This window comes from Lissotriton vulgaris, chromosome 10 (genome assembly GCF_964263255.1).
Source record: "Lissotriton vulgaris chromosome 10, aLisVul1.2, whole genome shotgun sequence".
Taxonomy (NCBI): Eukaryota; Metazoa; Chordata; class Amphibia; order Caudata; family Salamandridae; genus Lissotriton; species Lissotriton vulgaris.
Window position 1 is genome coordinate 212,581,159 of NC_141698.1, and position 21,710 is coordinate 212,602,868.

The window sequence follows — 21,710 nt, forward strand, 5'->3', positions numbered from 1 at the left end:
TAAGCGCTCCTGCGCAGTGTAAGCAAAGTAAGAAGCTCTCCTGCGCTGTGCAAACGAAAGTAACAAGCGCTCCTGCGTGGTGCAAACCAAAGTAACAAGCGCTCCTGTGCGGTGTAAAGAAACCCCAAAACAAGCGCTCCAGCGCGGTGTAAATGGAAACCCAAAACAAGCCCTCTAGCGCAATATGTCAAAGTGGTAAGTGCTCCTGTGCAACCAGGGGCCCAACGACCAAACCGCCCAAAGTACTTGCCAATAACACAAACCCTGTTAAAGCACTTCCAGTGCGTCCGCACTGGTAGAGGACCAAGGTCCTGAAAACGCGATAGCGCTAGCAGGCAAAACAAAGCAAAGTCACGGAGAAAGACAAGGCAGCGCTCCGGCGCGGCCTCAGGATACCTGGAAAAGCGTCTTGAAGCAGAAGAGAGCATCTGTCAAGGCAAGGGCATCAATATGAAGCTCTGAGCAGGCGGGAAACACAGGTTATGCGGATTCCCCAGAAGCGCTGTGTGACGTGGCTACGGTTCCGGCAACGCGGAGCAGGACCGCTAACAACCTGCATCACGGAAGTGGGGAAACTCGTTTCCGCACGAGTGAACGACCATGCGCACACACACATATACCAGGTAATCGAAGGGGGCAAGTTTCCCACCTGATCCAGCACTCCTAATGAAAAACTGTCTCACAAACGCTACTCATCTCCACAATACTCACCATTAATCATGAATCACTACCAAGGCCCATAAACTAACGAGACAATTTTTGAGTAACTGAATCATGTGACCTAATTAATCAGATCTATTTTCAATCTATTTACAAAATTATATACAACTGCAATTTATCATTTCTTACCATGGTTTTTTAATCATATGACATTTAATTAAGCCACTAAGGCGAATGGATCTAATAATGATAACTAAACCATGAATAAACAAGCCAGCTTGTCATTTCAAAAATCTAATTTCATTAGCTTTATTTATTCAAAGACAGAGCATTTTTATTCAAAACCATTATTTTATTAGCAAAATGAAAGCATCATTCAAGGTAAAGGCTTATTAGACTGACATTTTAAAGGCAAATCAATTAGCATGAATTAATGCAAAATATAAGTTTCCATTCCCTAAATTCTATCTCCCTGTCTAAAACTCTATTCACCTAAAAGAATATTCATTAAAGACTGCTGTCCTTACGTGCGCCAAAGAGTCCAACAGCACGTCACGCCCTTCAGGAATCAGAAAACGAGGAGAGAGAGATTCCCTCCTCCTCGTGGGCCAGGTTTTATACCTTTCTAACTAGCTAAAGTAACTAAATTCTGCATTCTTTTCCATAAATCCAAACTTGCTATTGGCTGAGCCGTGTCAGTCCACCATTAGGTCATTCTAATATTTTATCCAAGTCCGGGCTTCACATTAGCCCTATTATCTCTTTCTTTGATGACATTTGGCTTCCTCAGAAATTATACTTTCTCGTTTGAGTACTGTCTTTTCACTTCCTAACCTTGGCAGACATTCGCAGATCCTGTCCTTGGGCCTTTACTACGAGAGCATATCTTATTCAAGCAAAGTCTTTTATTCAGCAAATATTTCCATTACACAATGCAAGGCTCCATTCTGGACAAGATTTCTTTCACGCCTGCTTCTCTGTCAGCCATATTTTCCTCGAGCCACTTTTTAGGCCTCACTTAAAAATGTATTATTAAACAAACACAAGACATCAATTAATTAAAGAATTGAGACCCATTCTGTTACCCGCCCCCCTTCTAATTATTAACCGGGTTAATTATGTTACTTGGCCAAAGCACATATAGCAGCATTTATATTAACCTTCTTCTTTTAGGCCATAAGGATTCTTCACAAGCTTTTGTCACAGAAAAGACATAACATAACATAAGAACATCAATAGCCTCATGCCAATAATGAATCAGCTGCATTTAATACTGACAAAGACAATAGACAAGGTTAGTTTATTATTTTTCACACACTTGCAAATGCAACATAGAGCATAAAAATTAGTCCCACATGTTTTTCTGTGTGAATGCATTTTTAAAACTAATGTTGATTAATAAATTCAACACACACTTATTAACGCCTTAAGTGCTGCCGTCGGCCAACGGTCGTCGCGAGCACTACCTTGCCAGTGCTGCGCACGACCGTTGGCCGACGGGCCAGCATTCGTTCTTCGAACGTTCAGCACTGGGCGCTGAACGTTCGACGCTCCTATTAGGTTAATACGATTACATTTGTTATGGAAGTTTAACTTCACAAGTATGAACAAAAATTCATTCAGCAACTCGCTCCATCACACCGGACCATGACATGTGGATGAATACAATATATTGGAAAGCTACCCTCAGCAATTGCCAGTGTTTAGACTATTTGCAAGCTTACCTCTCATTATCTTTTGTGTGATTGATGTAATGCCCTTTTTGACAAGGGTATCCGCAGATGTGAATCTCTTGCTCACTGTGTCATTTGATCCAAGTTATACCTCACTGACAAGCCGAACAAGGCTGAAGCTGGTCTGGGGTAACTTGTGATCTTGTCTAGAGGAAGTTTCGCTCGCAGTTTGGGGTGAACTATTCCCATGAAGAGCAGAGTTGATGCTGATTTGCATATGGTGGGCCTTTGTCTAGAGTAGTACAGTGAGTGAAAAACAATGGATTGGAATGCTACCACGAGAAAATGCTAACAGCTAGCCTATTTCCAAGAAATCCTCCCATCACTTTCTGTGTGATTGATTTAATAATACTGTGATTTGTTTATTCAACGAACCAGCTTATGTAAGGGTGTGTATCTATTTGAATATTACCCTACAAAACCGGGGCTGGCCCACAAGTGTCAGCTACAAGTCACATTTTCAGGGTAACCACTGAATAAGTTAATAGTCTGAAAAGTTTATTTCAGTTTTAAACACATAACAGCTCATAAAATCTCAGAATAAGAATACATTTTTTTTAACAATCACGAATATATTTAAAACATATAAACTCTAATTAGGTTGATGAATTCCAGTTACACTCATTGTATGTATATTTATCACTAGTTGTAACTGGAAAACTAGGCTTGGACCTGGCCATTGTGGTGTCACATTATGTGCCCCTGGTATAGGTAATGGCTGCTCTTGCGTCCACTGCCTCTATCCCATCTCCTCAACCCTACAACACTCAGACTCTAAACCTCTCCTTATTGACATTGTTCTGAGGTTGGTGAAGTTCCTGCAGTCTCTACATTTAGTGCCCTAGAAAAGTATACAAAAAAACGATCACTTCCTTCTTGGGTAAACACCACTGACCCTCTTCTTTATATATTTCCTGTTTCTGCTACCAGTGCCATGCTTCCTTTTTATATAACAATTTTTGAGTGTGCTGCAGAGCTCCATGTCCTTCTTCTTGCCTTGTTTCTTTGCAGAAGAAAGTTGTTTAGTCAACTGATGCCACACCCTCTTATAGTATATCAAAAAAGGAAATGCCAGGACTCGAATTCAGATCACAACAGCTTATTTATTCAGCTGATGTGTGCCCTCTTTGAGTTACTTCAAGAAGGTATTTGTGCAGACATTTCAAAAAAAAAAAATTCAATACATATTTACATTTTTTGGTACTTCAGAAGATTAAACATTTCTTTTCACTGAGGAAACAATAGAAAGAACATTTCAAAACATGACAAAACAATTTTTTAAGACAAAACAAAATAGCAAAGCATTCAAGTACGATTACAATTTTAATCCGGTTGGCAGTGAGTCATATACACCTAGACTGATATTGTTACAAATAATTTTTACTTTTGAATTGACATATTGGGCTACCCGACTTTAGTTACGGCGCCCTATGTTTGTCAACCCCTAACATTTGGGTTCATTCGACTTTCAGACAGCCGTATAGCCGACGCGTTTCCAAACCCTTCTTTTTTCAGTGGGGTTCTTCTTCAGGGCTGAGCTGTATGCCTTTTACAACGTTGTTGAAAGCTGAAATATTCAGGCACGGGACATCAAGTTATCCATATTTTGTCACCATTACTTCTTATGTTCCTGATCCCTCGTAGAGGTGAGATGGCCGTTTATGGGAATCTAATTATGGTTCCGCTTGAGATTCTCAAGCATTGCCTCCATAGACGGAGAACAGCTAACTGTGTCCACGAAAACGCTTGGACCAACGCAAAGTACAGCAGTGCCGGGGTCAGCTTGTGGCGTCTAAATAACAAACCCCCAACACCGCGGAACCATAATTAGATTCCCATAAACGGCCATCTCACCTCTACGAGGGATCAGGAACATAAGAAGTAATGGTGACAAAATATGGATAACTTGATGTCCCGTGCCTGAATATTTCAGCTTTCAACAACGTTGTAAAAGGCATACAGCTCAGCCCTGAAGAAGAACCCCACTGAAAAAAGAAGGGTTTGGAAACGCGTCGGCTATACGGCTGTCTGAAAGTCGAATGAACCCAAATGTTAGGGGTTGACAAACATAGGGCGCCGTAACTAAAGTCGGGTAGCCCAATATGTCAATTCACAAGTAAAAATTATTTGTAACAATATCAGTCTAGGTGTATATGACTCACTGCCAACCGGATTGAAATTGTAATCGTACTTGAATGCTTTGCTATTTTGTTTTGTCTTAAAAAATTGTTTTGTCATGTTTTGAAATGTTCTTTCTATTGTTTCCTCAGTGAAAAGAAATGTTTAATCTTCTGAAGTACCAAAAAATGTAAATATGTATTGAAATTTTTTTTTTTGAAATGTCTGCACAAATACCTTCTTGAAGTAACTCAAAGAGGGCACACATCAGCTGAATAAATAAGCTGTTGTGATCTGAATTCGAGTCCTGGCATTTCCTTTTTTGATATATCGTATGTTGTCCAGCCAGGACCCGTAGGACAAAACCCCCCATTGATTAAACACCCTCTTATAGTGTCACGGAAACATGTGACTGCAACAATGGCAAACAAAAGGAGATGTTGGATGGAGTGCTGGAGTTTTTCAGACACTCACCCCCAGTCACAGATCTGGGTTGAATCCATCATCATTCTTTAGCTCACTTCGCCACCTCAGTTCAGACCCAGCTATATGCAAATCAGTCTTGACCCTTGCCTCATGGGAACAGTCCAGCCCAAAGTGCCAAGACAGGTCTTCCCTGAGCAGGAAACAAGCATCTTGGGACTGGTTTCTGGGTAACACCCTTCATCAGCCAGGCTAGCTTGAATCCAGTAGCAAAGTGAGCAAGGGGCCAATGTCTGGGCATACCCTACCAGGTTAGGTCTAACAAAGCAAACAGAAGGAGATGATGGAATGAGTGTTGAAACATTTCAGACACTCACCCCCAGTCACAGATCTGGGTTGAATCCATCATTATTCTTTAGCTCACTTCGACACCTCAGTTCAGACCCAGCTACATACAAATCAGTGGCAACACTTTTTGGGATTTTGGTGCTCAGCGCACCAAAATCTGCATGATCCGTAAATAGTGCATGCTTTTCCTCGTAAAATTTCTATAGGTTTAATCTGCTGAAATGTAACGAAGGTTAAGGTATTCAACGCCTCCAAAAGTAATTGAATGCATTAAATACCTCCCAATTCGTAATTCCAACCCATGCATAAACAGGGACTTAGGCATGGGATGGAATATAACAACCCAGTCGTAACCAGGCCCTAGATGTTTTATCACCCGTTTCATATCTTGTGTTAAATTAGGCCTTTACTTTTCTTACTTGAACCGGAACGCTGCAGCCTATCTCAGAGTGCTTGCTATTTGCAACTGCAAGCCTTTAACACTCTTAGGGATGTATTTATGAGGGCTTGCAACACTTTTTCTTCGCCGTTGCGGCACTTTTTGTGACGCACTGGTGGTGTACAAAACGCGTCATGTTGTGCTTTATTTACAAAGTGACGTATCTAGGAGGATCTGTCACTTTGTAAATCCCTGCGCTACAGTGTACCGGCGTCAGGTATAATGTATGCAGGGTGGGCGTTCCCCTGCAAAAAGCCTCATGGAAGTGGCGCAGTGAAATCTGTCAGATTTCACAGCGCCACTTCTAGGATGCCACTGTGTCAAAATCTTACGTCTGCCTCGCAGAAGACGTATGACTGGCGGAGGCACATTTAACATGGGGCAGGCGTAAGACTGGTGCAGGCACATTAAACATGGGGCAAGCAATGTGTAACGACCCGTTGCTGGAGTTGCTTCACTTTTGTGACACACTCCAGCAGTGCATCATTACTGCGCCTACAGATACTTCAGAAATACTGACGTATCTGTACCTCCTTGCGACATGGAGTGCCGTACACTAAATGTGCATCCATCATGTCAAAAGGAGGGCGCAGCAAGAACTGTCACATCGCTGTTTTCAATCAGCAGTGTGACAGTTTTCATACATGAGACCCTTAGAGTTACTACTTCCTACAATTTCATTTCACTCCTTACAGCCAAAATCTTTGAATGTGATAAGCTGCTGTGCTTGATTCTTCCCGACCCTGTCGAAAACGTTGGACTAATACAAAAATTGGGATTTTTTTTTACTTCCTTTCTGTTGCTTTCACTATTTTTATGTCATGGCCATGCAAGTTTTTCTTTTCTGCTGCAAAGTATCCCAATCGTTTTCATTTCGTGGGCTTCTCAGTTCAAAGACCTTTTAGCTTCTTAAACCACACATTTCACAAGAGGAATGCATTTGAATTCCAGAAAGATAACATTTAAGTCAATATTTTACTTCTTCTCTTTATGGAGAAGCGAATGTATTGATAATGCTGTTTACTGATATAAGAAATGTATGGTTGTCTGTATTACTTGCAAACGAAGCAACATATACAATCACTTTCAAGTCTGTTATTTGTAAATTTCTTTTTATGTGTTTGAAGCCAAATGCAACCCCGGTGTTCATCCTTATGTGTCATCCACTGGCAGTGGTGTGAATTCCTTTCTGTCCCTTCAGGTCTTAAAGGGAAAAGAACATTTACATTTTTCAGTGAAATAATTGTCTTGAAAAGGGTCTGCTAATTCGTTCGCCGCAAACTCTGCTCGGTGCACAAGAAACAGCCAAGGCACTCAGCAGGCACTTGCCTTATCGAACAGCTCCAACAATGGCACGCGTTGCACTTGAAGCATTTCAAAACCACTCCCAGGCAATCTCCTTCTTTTCCACAAGAGTGAAAAAGACTGGATAACACGGGAGCTAGGACTGAAGCTGTTAAGTAAGTGCAAGAGAGAAAAAAAATTGGCAGCTTGCGGTGCCTCCCATCAATCCAGCAGTCAGCATCTATGGAAATGTTCTTTCCTCCTTTTGTACAACACACCCCCTTCCTCCCACAGACCACCCAATGCCCTATAAATAATGCCACCATTCTCCGGTTCTCCACAGACTTTTCCTCACACTCGGCAGGGAAAGTGAGAGAGAGAGAGGGGAAAGATGGCCAGCGAGTTGAAGAAGAAAGCCTTTTGGAGGGCGGTGGTGGCAGAGTTCCTAGCCATGAGCGTGTTCGTTTTCATCAGCATCGGCGCTGCCCTGGGCTTCCAGTTCCCTGTCGTGCACAACAAGACGTCGACCGCCTCTCAAGACAATGTCAAGGTCTCGCTGGCCTTCGGGCTGGCCATTGCCACCATGGCGCAGAGCGTGGGCCACGTGAGTGGCGCCCACCTCAACCCAGCGGTGACCGTGGGCTGCCTGCTGAGCTGTCAGATCAGCATCCTCAAGGCGGTCTTCTACATCATCGCCCAGTGCCTGGGGGCAGTGGTCGCCGCAGCCATCCTTTCTGGCGTCACCGTCGCGCTCGAAAACAACTCCATAGGGCTCAACCAGGTAAGAGCGACCCACATGCTTTATTCTCCACGCAATAAATCTCTCCAATGAAATGTATTTTCTTAGAGATCAAAGCACCCAAAACAACAACAAAAAAATTAACAATCTCTTTCTTCAGAGTTTATTGTCTTGACATTGACTACAAAACTAACAGTATTATGTCACTTTTGCAAACAACATGCCAAAGTAAAAATTGCGCTTTAATAAATGCATTACAAAACTTAGACACACTACATTCAAACATGATATGATAACGTATCCTAAGCTATACTAACCTAACTTTACTCAACCGATCTTAATCATATTTAACCTAACCCAAGTTACTATAACTTACCCTATCCTACCATAACACACCTTACCAAGCCACACCATATCACAACATAACGCAAGGTAAGGTAAGGAAATATAAATGAATACAATGTAACAGAACATGCAACAGAGTTGGAAACTGCCTACTAACTGCACTAAAAACATACATATTGATTTCCAATATTTATTTACTGTTATAATGAATGCAGATGCTCCAAATATAACCTTTAATGTTAAAAATCTGAACACTGCTTGAAAAAAACACGTCTGTGGGCTGCATCTGTTAAAACAGGTGAAATAGCTCAGTGGGTTCATACACTTGCTGCATAGAATCAAGAGTCGTGCAGGACAGCATATTATACTCCAGTGATTCATTTCAACATCTGATGCCATTGTGTGTGGTAATAATATGAGCACAGCAGGGGTAGGCAGTACTAACAACAAATTTGTAGCGTATAACACTACAGAACGTTATTTGAGGAAATGTGAATAAACATTATCATGAAAAGCAACTTCTTGGTTGTCTACAAAAAAGAACACTATTTTTGATATAAAAAATTCCAAAGGACACTCGAATGCATACTTGGCTGTCAAGTCCTGTGCACAGGTGCGCTTGGCACACGAAAAGGGGCATCACGATTGACATCTCTGCCTCTCTTTTTTTCGTCAATATTAGTCGCTGTTGGAGGGAAATATGTTATTTTCATAGTGCTGTTTCCATTTTTGTCACTGTATTGCATTATTAATGACTTGTCACTAAAAACCTGTCAAGGACACCTTCCCCCACACAGTACAAATATGTTTTCACTGTTTGCATAAACTAGCAGCTATATAGCAATGCACTCGAAGGCAGAAAGCGACCTACTGTATATACGTACATACACGCACATACACACACACACACACCCTCTCAGATTCGGTTCTGTACTACCAAACACTTGTCTATGAAGCATCAAAATAGTGTGTCTTCTCCTATCCTGAGTTTAAAGGGCGGAAGCCTGCTTCCTGATTGGATGCCACAGCAGGCAATCAGAACGCAGTTCCTTCTCCCAATGTTTTCTCTCTGAGCGCTTCACAGTGCTGGGCGCTTAGGGGTACGACTGACCTTTCACAGCCTTCCCTCTCCGCCGTTGCCCCGACAGGGTTGTTCTGCCACCGAAATCTCATTTCTGCCACTTGTTCGTACATGCATGAAAACGGTCTTGTTCCGTGATGCTGACATTTAGGTACCCCTTCTAGATTCTCCATCCCGTGTCCTCTGCTCCACCAGAAGGAACCCTGTGTAGACAAGCAGGTGACTGAAAGGACCAACGATGTTCAACAGGGGTGTCCACAGCAGGTCCAGGAGGCTTGATGCATGGCACTTTTTCAGGATAAACATGCCTTATCTACTAGGTTAGTTCCACTGCGATTCACTGTGGAGGTGACCCAGGTGTGGTGACTCACTTGACTGAGCCAAGCAGGGGCGTAGCTTCCACTGGTGCAGCAGGTGCAGTGTCACTGGACGCCTGAGGAAAGACCCACTGAACCTGATTATTGGTGCGTTTTATCATTTAAAGCAGCCAGTGGAGCTGTTTCCTTCCTTGCACTAGAAGCCACGACAGAGGGGCTACGCTACCCAAGCCACTTTTGGCTCAGTGGACTAATGCACCCCCTCCAGGGATTGCATTATATCTCATGGCCACAGGTTCAAACCCCTGTGGGTCCACTCAGCCTTTCATCTTTCTGAGGTTGATAAAATGAGTACCCATTAAACATAATCATCACTCATGTGTTAACAGCCCAAAAAAGACTTTCGCTGAGATGAAAGTGCACTCTACAGATACACCTGTTGTGTTATTATCCCTGGTTATCCTGAAAATCTGGCATGGATTCTGACCTATGATGAGCATTCATGTAATAGAGGCACAAACAGACACATGTTGGAGCAAGATTGTGAGGTAAGTTGGTCACTGAAATAAAAGGTGACTTGTAAGACAGTCTTGTTTGTAAGAATTTGTAGTGCCCTTACAGAGGCAGGTGTTCCAATGTATAGCTTCAATAAGCAACAACCACTCCCTGCAGTGACTGCATTGATACAATGATCATTCTATCCAGGCAGTGACCCCGCAGTAGAACTTGTAAGTTTATATTATATGATACTACTTTAGTGCTTTCTGCCTCGTAAGGTGACACTTTTCACGCAATCAAAGTGCAAACACAACACTGGGCATCCTGTTCACTGCTAGATGCAGTATCTTAGTTGGTGCACTGCTTTCAGCTACACAAGTTCAGCATTTTTGTAAGAAGCAGATGTCATTCTGTGCCAAGTGGATGTGTTTAATAATTTAGCAGGTGTATGTAGTGCAAACAAGACCCAATGCGTGTCAGAGCACTTTGCCAGTGGTATCAGGGATGAATTTGAACCAGAAAGCGATTTTGCTGCTAAATGTGATATCACAATGCAGTGATCTGTATGGCCTCTGGGCTAACATGCTGGAAACGTAATATAACTTGCCCAGTGTGCTCTAGTTACTGCAACACAGCCAGAATAAGCAACTAGTTTCTCCCTTTTTTTATTTCAAACAACTTTATTGAGACTTTGGGCATAACAAAAATGTACACCGTACATTTCAGACAAGTAGTACATCAATAGGTTGGGAATTGAGGAAACAGTATTAGCCTTGCGCCATGAAGTCCTCATACAAGTTAAAGAAGCTGCAGACCAGTGATGTGTGAATACAATACTATTGTAGAACAAAGCATCAGCATCCACATCCTGCAGGGGCTATGGATATCTCCCCCAAGGTAGTAATAGTAGTAGTAAAATACTTTATTGCATTAATCATATGATTACAATAAAAATGCAAGCAAGTTTACATAAGATCACACCATAGTTTCCATTCATTGTATATCTGTCTACCACTGTAACACTGTATTCTTTACTGCAAGTAATTTCATTTACCAAGTTAAAGTGCTAATGCGCTATTTTGATAAAATGTATCCATCTGATTAGTCTTAGATGGTTCTGTACATGCGTTTCCCTGATATAAAAGAGGTTTATAATCCTTTACCTATCAGAGTTACACATGATATTTAGCCATTTACCTATAGTATAACATGTTTGACTCAGTCTATGATTCTCCCCCAAGGTAGGTGATGGTCTGGTATCCCCACAGAAGTGAATAATAGCTCAGGTGGTGTGTGAGCTCTCCAGGTCTGCTATCCCAACAGCCAGTGTATATCAGAGTGTATCTGAAAAGTGGTGTTGACAAGAGATCCAACATCTTTGTCTTATGACAGTTGAGTACTCACCGGATAGTTGTGCAGCAACAGGGACACATGAACCATACTTTTTAAAACTAGTTTAAACAATCAGGAGACAGATTACTCTGGGATGAGTTTCCCTGGTTTGTGCCTGAGAGTACCCACACTGAGCGGGCATTGTACCAAAATGACTAGATCATTTACTTACTGGAGAAACCACACAACACACTTCACTCCTTGTTTTCTGTGCAGTTGCCTTGACACTTGAGAAGGTTGAGATGCCCAGAAGACATCCCAGGAGAGTGAATATATTCACAAACTGAATCCAACATAATAGACAGATATAGAGACACTGTTCGCCTTCCATCTTGAAACTCCTTATCTGTGTGTCTCCTTGTGCCCAAGTAAAGCCCCTCTCAGTTTCAATGACAGAGGTGTCAGGCTTGCCATCTGTACTCGGGGATAGACAGTGTTTACCACGCATGCGAGACACCGCATGCCATTACAACGCAGTTGTTACAACGACTGCGTTGTTACATCGCATACCTTTACAACGCAAGTCAGAACAACGACTTGCGTTAGGCAGCAGAAGGTGTTGGATTTAAAATCCAACACCTTTCCTACTGTCGCACAGAGGGAGTTGGAGTAGAAAATTATAGTATTCCAACATCCAGCGCCCCCTACAGCAAGTCGTTGTTCCGAATTGCGTCATAAATGTGCGCAATGTAACAATGCAGTCGTTGTAACGACCGCGTTGTAATGGAATGCGTTATAAATACATGCGGACTAACATCACATTTCGCACTTGGGCCCCATGGAACGATGTGTCCCACTGCCTCGCCAGTGGTGCTGGTTGTTATGCCCCTGAACACCACAAACCAAGAGAACTGACGAGAGAGCAGCAATGCACAGCAAGCAGCAGTCATTGAACAAATATCCCTTATCAGCAAGTGCCTGGCGCAGCAGCAGCTAAAGCCCACTCCAGAGCCATTGGTATTTCACATTGAACTTCACAGCTCATTCCCATCTGTCAAGTGCACACCAGAAGAGCCCTTCACTGGAAGCAGAGAGTATAACGCCTTGCTTTTTTTTCTACAGTCACTAGGCACGAACAAAGAAGAAAGTGTTTGCAGGGAGGTGTGCACTCCAGTGCCTTAGCTTCAGCACAGACAAAGAGAACCAGGATATAGCCATGATTTACACAAAAGCTTTGGGAAAATGTCAAAAAGACCTCACCAAACAAACCAACATAATAGCTTTCAGAAAAAGACTCAGGGGCACATTTAGTATTGTTTCACGCAACGCAGTGCAGCAAGGGAAAGGGAAACAGCTGAAATGCACCATGTTTACAAAAATATGGTACAGTCCAGCACTCCCCCCTAGCGATGGCACAGTTGTGGCTGCCTAGTGCAATTGCAGGTGCCCTTGCGCTGTGGTACATGGATGCTTGCATTAAGGGCAGGATTGTTTTTGTGCAGAAATGAATGCCTACCTACACAAAAAGCAAACCTTAGAGGTTTGCTCATCTTTCTATGAGTGGTAAAGAATGCAGCACACATGGGAAAAGGAAATAATAAGGAGGAATATGCATACTTCTCCTAGTTACGCCTCCCTGTTTGAGGTGTGCTATTTTGGCACAAACCCAGTTTTACTGCCTTTAGTAAATCTGGGATTGTATCGGATTGAAGGAGTGGATGCATGGAACACCTATGACACACCCATGAAATGCCTACCACAACGAAATGCAATGCAAGCTGCTGCTTTGCGTTACATTTCATTACATAGTCGTGCAAGGTGGCACAAATCACACCTTGCCCAGCTTTGCGAATCTCATGTAAGGGCGTGTGTTACCTTGCAACAACTTTCCTTATGCAATGCAACGCAAGCCCTTAGTAAATATGGGACTCAGAGCTTAGCTGTTCTCCAACATTTAAACAAAGGCACAGCACCCTCAATGAAAACAAGCATTGGCAAAGACAGTAAGTCTGTTGCTGACTACCAGCCTTTTGGCATTGCAATTGTTTTTTCAAGGTTCTGGTAAAACTTTTGCCGGAGAAACTGCCAAGCCGTCACAAATATTTAAAATCAATTTGTAAAAAGCAAAAACATTTTTTGGTCTCAAAAGCCTACACTTCCATAGTAGTCCCTGCAGAAGGAAACAACTTTGTGTGTGAATGTACTCCTTATCAAAGACCAAAATACTGTCACTCACCGTAGATTAGCCAATAACTCAGATGAGCCCACCCAAAGTCTCATGCAGTTTGGTGTGGTGGATGGAAGACAAATGTGAAAGACACAACAGTAGACTAGTAGTTAAATAGGGCTGGCTCACAGCCTCTAGAAGTATATTATACACATAATTTAACAAAATGAAAAAGTTTAGGTTTTGGACAGGGCCCTTTTTGCAGGGTATTCCCCTGATTTTTGCCTTCTCGTACTCAACCCGTTTATGATGGTATTAGGACTCTGCAAACATTACTACTGCTAACTAGTGCTAAAGTGCTTGTGTTCGCTCCCTAAAACATGGTACAATTGGCTCACACTTAAGTGGCACATTTAATTTACTGATACGTCCCCAGTAAATGGTTCATACATGTACCCAGAGCCTGTATATTTAATTCCCCTATTGGGACTTTGACACCCACTAAAGTAGACTTTTAAAACATATCTCAGGACTGCCGCTGCAGCCTATAGTGCAGTTATAATCTCCCATATCGATCTGGTAAAATAAACCCTTTTTATGGCCCAAACCTTCCTTTTTTATTACATATGAGTCAGCCCTAAGGTAGGCCTAAGGCGCATAGGGCATGGAGCCTTGTACTTAAAAAGTAGGACATGTGAATTTAATTTTTACATGTACTGCTAGTGAAACGCTCCTATAGCTGTGTTTCACTACTGTGAGGCCTATCTCTCCCATTGACTAATATAGGGTTACCTTATTACATAAAATAAGTGATAACTTTGGATTGGGAGAGTTAGAAACATGGTATTTACACTTAAATTAATTATAAGTTGAAATCCTCTTAACTGCAACGTCATATTTTAAATCACAATACTGAAAATGCAGTTTTTAGAAAGTTGGCATTTTCTTGTCCTAACCAGTTGTGCTTACAACCAGTGTCCTTGGTCACCTAACTGTGAATGGCTCTGCTGTTGGGGTTTGTGCATTCTTCCTGACAGTGATACAAAAGCAGCTTAGGTGGTGACAGGTTGGGCCATCCTGGCCGGATTTTCTACCTAGCCCCATGTATATTTCAAAAGACTTTGCCTCCCCCACAGACAAAGAAACCTGGCACTAATCTTTTATCATCTCAGGCATCTTGCAGCCTTGACAGGGGAAGGGAAAAACTTTCCAGAACCAGATGCTGGGGTCATTTAGGGAATACCCACATGTTAAAAACTGGCACCAGGTATAAATATTGGACCCCAAAGCCACTCTTCAGTACAGCCCTAGTCCTGGAGACATTACAAGAGGAAGGACAGCCTTGTTCCACAGAAGACTGCCCTGCTGCTTAAGGCCTGCCCTGTTCCCCAAACACCTGATGCTTGAGGTCTGCCCAGATCTCTGAGAAGGAAGACTGGACCTGCTCCCTTCATCCCAGGGTACATGAGTTACTCTAAGGATAGACTTGATGACTTCCTGTTTGAGAGATACAGAGAAACAACAAGCTCCAGAGACCTCCCTGCAACTGCATGTCTGATCTGCTGCACTGAACCCTGGAACTGGACCTGCCTGAGACCTGCTTACCACTACTAGAGTGAGCTATATGTCAAAGGGGTACCCCAAAAATCCATGAGACACCGGTCACATACAGTACAAAATAATGTGGTCACAATAGAAATCAATTTTACACACAAGAAATTTGAATTTGACACACAATAAAGTTGAATCGTTCAAACATCGCCATGATTAACTCAAATGAATGTGATTTTATTTATATTACAAGATTATCTTATATATCACATGATTATATAAAAAAACAAGACATTTATGTATGTACCTTCCATACAAATGGTGCTCAGAAAGGGGATAGAGTGCTCAGGAGAGAATCTGTGATAGTGAGGGTAATAGAGAAGGAAAGGCAACGTGCAATAACTAAATCCGATATAGTTGAACCTGTCCAGCCTAGTGATGGCAAATAAGTGTATGACAGAACATAAAAGAATATAAGTGCAGATACCAACTCTCTGCCACCTATGTTTGACAAGTAGTAACAAAAACCGTTGATGATTTGTCCCCTATATACATAAAGGTTAATTCAGCCTTATCCCGGGGGTCTTCATCAGGAGCAAAGAGAAGTGAGCGGGGAGCACCTAGAAGCAATCAAACGTTGAGCATTAGTCTGGTGTTGACGATTTTTGTTACTACTTGTGACTTCCCCTCCATCCAGAATGACCAGATGGCTGTAAGTGGTGCATTGGGCTTTAAGTCACTATACTTACCTAAAAGTTAGAAACTGAATACCTGTTCTACTTATTGCATTTTTGTTGTTCTAGTATTATGCCATTTAATAAAATGTACTCTATTTTTCTAAACTGGGTTGGGATTTTCTTTGTGTTCTGTGTTCACTTTATCACTGTCTGTGCTGCATAAATACTTTACACTTTGCCTTTAAGTTAAGCTTGACTGCTTTGTGCCAAGCTACCAAAGATTTAGGCATAGGTAAATTTAGTGTCTTTTTTGGCTCACCTTGACAAAAATTGTGGTTGTTGCCTGAATTTGGCTTCCACCCCTCCCACCCAACCCAAATGCTTATGCTAAGCTAACACTAAACCTGAAATGGTTGGTTTACTCACAAAGGTTTTAGCTGCTCATACATGCACAGCAAAACACACACGATGATGGACGAAATGTTGCACAATGGCAAAACACTCACCCCCAGTCACAGATCTGGGTTTAATCCATTGTTATTTTGCTCACCAAGTCACCCTAGTTCAGACATGGCCATATGCAAATCAGTCCTGACCCTGTGCCTCATGGGAACAGTCCAGCCCGAACTGGCAGGCCATGTCTTCCCTGGACTGTTCCCATGAGGCACAGGGTCAGACTGATTAGCATGTGGCCGTGTCTGAACTGGGGTCGCTGAGTGAGCTAAAGAATGGTGATGGATTGGACCCAGATCAGTTGACTGGGGGTGAGTGTTTGATTTGCTCAAGCGCTCCGTCCATCATCCCCTTTGGTATCGCTTTGCTCATACATGCACAGCACACACCGTGAGATAACATTGTATCGATTTGTGACTCAGTTCCCTTAAGAAGAATCAGTGGCATTAGATTGAGGGGAAATCTGCAATGCATTGACCTCTTTATAAAGAGGTATTTGGAAACGGATATGTGCAAGCACGGTTCAGAAACTGTTAATTGACAGCACAACATATTGCCACGAAGGAAACAGGTATCACAATGTTCTGGGAGTGTTTTTCTATTTTTATAAAAGTCTTCTAAATTAGGGTCATGTGTCTCATGCTACCTACTAGATTGCCTCTTATTGCTTTTAAGAAGAGCCAGTAACTCAAACACAAACGTATTCTCATCATGGAAAAAAGATCTCGTTTGGACAGATGGCAGCTAGTCTAGCATTCCCGTGAGAAGTAATATCTTTTGAAGAACCCATCAAACATTGCTGCCGTCGTATTTTTCTAACAGGTACTATCACTCCTCCTGCTCTGCTCAAGAACCGTCAGATATTAAATATCCCCAATTGAAGTCAAGGACTGACAGGCCATCAACCCAGCCCACCCTGGCATCAGGGATGCCTCAGTCTTCATTGAGAACTTTAGGAGGGTCTGTACACTGCTTGTAGGCAAGATCACTTGCCAACGATGTTAGCAAAACATTCTTGATTGATTTTTTCCCTCTCGTGGACCTTGTGCTTTGGCACTACTAATCTTGAACGGTCAGTGGATGTGAAGAATTCAATTTGAATGGGTGTTATCCTTTAATAATCAGTGATATACTTGTAAATTTCAGCAGTACTTAATGTGAAGACCCCCCAACTTCATTTCATTCGCCGGTTGCCGCACTCAGTTGAGGGTTGTGGTATTCTGGGAAGGCATACACTAATTCCCATTGCCCAAATTCCTAAATATATTTGGGCAATGAGATAGTCTTGTTTCTATTGACCAGTGCATAATTGAGCTTGTATGACAATGTACTTATAAATTACTGCTGGGGTCATTCAACGCTTGGTGGGACAGTTTAACCATAAATCAGCTGTTTATTCACCAATGTCACATCCACAAATTCTCGGCTGCATTGAAGAGGGTACTGTTGCTTGATCTCTGGTGGAGTTGCCACTGGCTTTATTGGTGATCAATCATAGGTGGTGACCCCTCCCCCACTAGGCTGTTGCCGTTCATGAAGCTCCCCCTTATTTAGGACGGGCCTCCTTTTGCATATTTTCCCAGCCACTAGTACTTGGGCATAGAACACTCACATAAGCCCGACACACAGGAAGCAAACTCCCTATGAACCAGAGCCACTGATTTTGAGGTTTGTTTCTAAAAAAGAAAAACAAATACTCAGTGGGTCAAAAAAACATGGCAGCTGTCTAGACGTTAGTAGAGAAAAATGTGCATCCGCCCTTTTGGTGGATAAACTTTCGTCCAGCCGTGGTCCGTGCAGGTAACAGGGGTGGGGCGGTGAGGCCGCGTAAGGGGGGGTTTTAAGGGATGATGCCTAGGGAAAATTATCTATTCATTTCATTTACCTTCTGCATCGTCCTTTGAAATTCCCCCATACCTTGCCCCATCACTCCACCGCTGTTACCTGCACAAACCGCGGCTGCTTTTGTCCCAGAGATCCCCACCAGGTAGCTAGGATTTGCAAATTGTGGATGGCAGTCTTCCACCAGGTGAGAAGGAACCAGACCCTCTGCTGACCTGGCGAATTAGTGGGCACCCGCCCAAGTTCTTATTGAGGCCCTGCGTGTTCTCGTTTTTCTATAAATGAACCAACGTCTCACCCTTTGAACAGTATATTTGAAGTCTCCTCTGTTCCATTTGCCCACCACAAACATGAAATGATTCAAGTGATTTGCTTGTAAACCATTCATGGGATGGAGGCAATGGCTAAAATATTAAGCATTCAGAAGGGCAGCACTTACACTAAGTTGTTTGGACACTCTTCTATTTAAGCATCTGGCTAGGTAAGTGCTTGCAAGCTGTAAGAATTATTTATGTAGAGAACAATGGCAGCCATTCTGTTTTTCAGGTAGTGAACTAGTGATGCACATGCACTGAAATTAGCCCTCTGCAAACTTTGCTAAGTTATTTCGAAATTTGCCAAACACCGCGCACAAGCTTCCGAAGCTAAAGAAAAATAAAAATGCCCACAAATGCCGGTTTTGTAAAAAAAAAAAAAAGTAATACTCAACAAAAACACATTTTTCTGGGGGGGGGGGGGGTATTCTTGTTTTGTGGGAAAAGTTAACCAAAAAACAGTATGTAAATGTTTTCACCTACATATGAAGTTTTGTGAATCGTCTAAATATTTGAGAGATTAAACTTGTTTTTCACAAAAAAAAAATGTAACTTCACCTACGGAGCACTTCAGGCCTGTCTGCATATAATGCCAAGCCTTATTTCAAATTATTATATTGTAAAGTTATTTGTAAATTAATGCATCTAAAAAATGAGTCTATGATTTGGTAGCCAAAACATTGTCCAAGTGTGTACCAAGGTCATCAACAAGACAACGGGCTAGTCTTCCCAACACCACAATCAAGTTTGTAAGTTCCTCGTGAATCCAGTGCACTGTTTTCAATTTAGAAATGTATTTACCGGAGAAAATATTCCACTTTGCATTTCTTGCAAAACTCCATCGTAAACAATGTAATTAATCAGAAGCAGTACTGCAAGGGGAATAGAAACCCCTCGTTGAGCCAAGACTGCCAGACTTGGCAGGGAAATAAGGGCCCATCCATGGAGAAAACATTTGAGGCAAGGATCTCTCCTCCTAGTTTACATAACAATGTACTCCGTGCCAGCTCCAAGGTTCCGCTCCCTACTCCCTCCATTGTGGCCCTGTTTCCTAGGCTGACCGAGAAGCCTTGAAAGAGCTTCAGAACAGTTTCTGTCTAATTCCTGTTTACAGCTTTCCAACTCATTGTTTCTCTAAATCAGCCTGCAAAGAACATTTCACAATACCTCCAAATGTGCTTATCCCAAAAGTTTTATGTTATAAGTTTTGATCCAAACAATCTAGCCCTTGATGGTGGTACTCATCTCATCATTAGATTTATCACCACAAAAGGATGAAAATACACTTTGGCTCTGCTGGGTAGCTGTACTGTGACCCAAAAATATCCACACATTATATAGGATCTGTGTATGCATTCTTTCTAACCACACTCACATTAAGATGTAGGCACTGGTTGACTGATGGCAGACTGTGTACTTGACACATGCCAAACTACAACTGACGAAAATCGCCATGCAGTTTTCTTTACCATATTCTACATCTTTGGATAGATCTATCCACTATTTCCGCAGTTAAATGAGCGAAAATCAGTAAAATTTCCATTCTGTGTGAACACATTATTGGTTGTATCAATCAAAAAAGCCCAGGCGTAGGTCCCGTGCTCTCCATGTCACTGGAGTCAAGCCTGCCTGGCTGATGAGGGGTGAATACCCTTAAACCGGTCCCAGGATGCTAGTTTCTGGTCCAGGGCGAACCTGGCATGGCAGTTTGAGCTGGACTTTTTCTATGAGGAACAGGGTCAAGACTGATTTGCATAAGGCTGGGTTTAAACTGGAACTGCATGGGGAGCAAATAAAACAACAGATTTAGACCCAGATCTCTGTACTGGGGTGAATGTTTGACATTGTTCAGCATTCTGTCCATCAATTGTTCTTTTTGTGTCCATCCCTGTGATGGCAGTTGATTCCAAGTGATTCAATTTGCAACCTGCCTAATTAATGTTATTTAGTTCGGTTGTTTTGATACCACCTGTCATTCGATATTTTGTGAAATGACCTATTAGTAGATACGACCAGTCTCAAAATACTAATCTAATCACTAAAAAGTTGGAGTGCAAATAGCGACCACTTTTTAGAATGAAATCATAGTACATCTGACGCTTTAAAAAAAATTAAACAACTTTCTCCTGCTAGCCTCAAGTCAAAGAGGGGCACCCCATAACATTTGTTACTCGAGCCCCTGAAAAATGTTGGATGTAGATGGACAAACAGTCTTCAATCGAGGTTTGACAGGACCGGAATTTCTCTTTGAAAATATTGAAGCCCTAATGAAACTGAGCCATTGAAGCTTGGGGATTCTAAAACATAGGCCAATGCAAAGTCCAAAACCGTCGTCCATCTTCTCCATACTTGATATCCTAGGCAACAGCTTACAAATTGGACCAATCAACAGCAGTCATGTCCTCAGGTCCACATGAAACCTGCAGAAGGCCAGTACCAGAAAAGAACGCCTTTCTTGATCTACAAAAGTGTGAATTTAGAATCAAAGGAGTACATCAGTGTGATAGTGACTGTGACACCAACTTACGTACGCTCTTCTTTAACTATATGCCTTTTTCCACAAACGTATTGCACAGATCTTCACCTAGCCGAATGTACTGGAATGCAGTAATTGCGCAAAATACCGCCTTTTCCCTAAACGGCAATCCCGTCATATTCAGAATGTCAGCTGACGGGCTTACCTTCCCTAAATGAGCACAGATCAGTTTCGCTGTTTTATTTACTAAGTCACTCACGTCCAGAAGCCCAGCTTCTGGGCACCACGCTCTACAAACAGTACTGAGTTCTTTTTTGTTTTGGCCGAAATTACTTTTGAAAGGTTACTGGTGGAATGCAGCGTGAGATTTAGGCTCTTTTTTGTGATAAATAGAGGGCCTGGCGGTTGTGCTTTCCATCCTCCCCCGCGGTGCCAAGACATTTCAGCAGGAACTCGGGGAAACGCACCCATTCTGGGAAAATAGCCCGGGGCCTGTCTTCATTCAGCGCTCGCACGGCTTTTAAGTAGCGGTGTGTGGAGCTGGCTGCGATACAGGGGCAGTTTGAGGACAGTTCTGCTGCGATTTATGCTACCGGACCCTTTCGAATGTTCCAGAATACTTCTGTGTATTAAAAAGGCGGAAAATCTCACCTGCTATGCATGTAAACAAACACCAAAGTTTGCTCATTAAAGTGGCAAGTTTATAGCTGACACACAGAAGATGATTGACTAATTTAATTAGTGTCGGGTCCTATGGACATAGTAAAATCCTCAAGGCATCGTCCATAGGAAATTCCTAAAGTACGCAGCAAGTTACTTTTCCCACACTAAAAAAAAGTGAAGTCACACTGCTTTACGCGTTATATGAGTTGCCCATCAACGAAAATGTTCTGTCCGGCTGGGAGGCTCAATA

The 21,710-nt window shown here is 42.4% G+C and overlaps 1 protein-coding gene across 1 annotated transcript in view; it reads left to right on the forward strand.

Annotated features, from left to right (window-relative positions):
- Positions 1–7,300: 7,300 nt before the first annotated feature.
- AQP1 (aquaporin 1 (Colton blood group)) overlaps positions 7,301–21,710 on the forward strand; it is a 30,260-nt gene continuing 15,850 nt past the window's right edge. Inside the window, exon 1 of the mRNA XM_086940896.1 lies at positions 7,301–7,786. Within this exon, the coding sequence (XP_086797022.1) occupies positions 7,397–7,786 (390 nt within the window). The 5' untranslated portion in view covers positions 7,301–7,396. The remainder of the gene's footprint in view (positions 7,787–21,710) is intronic.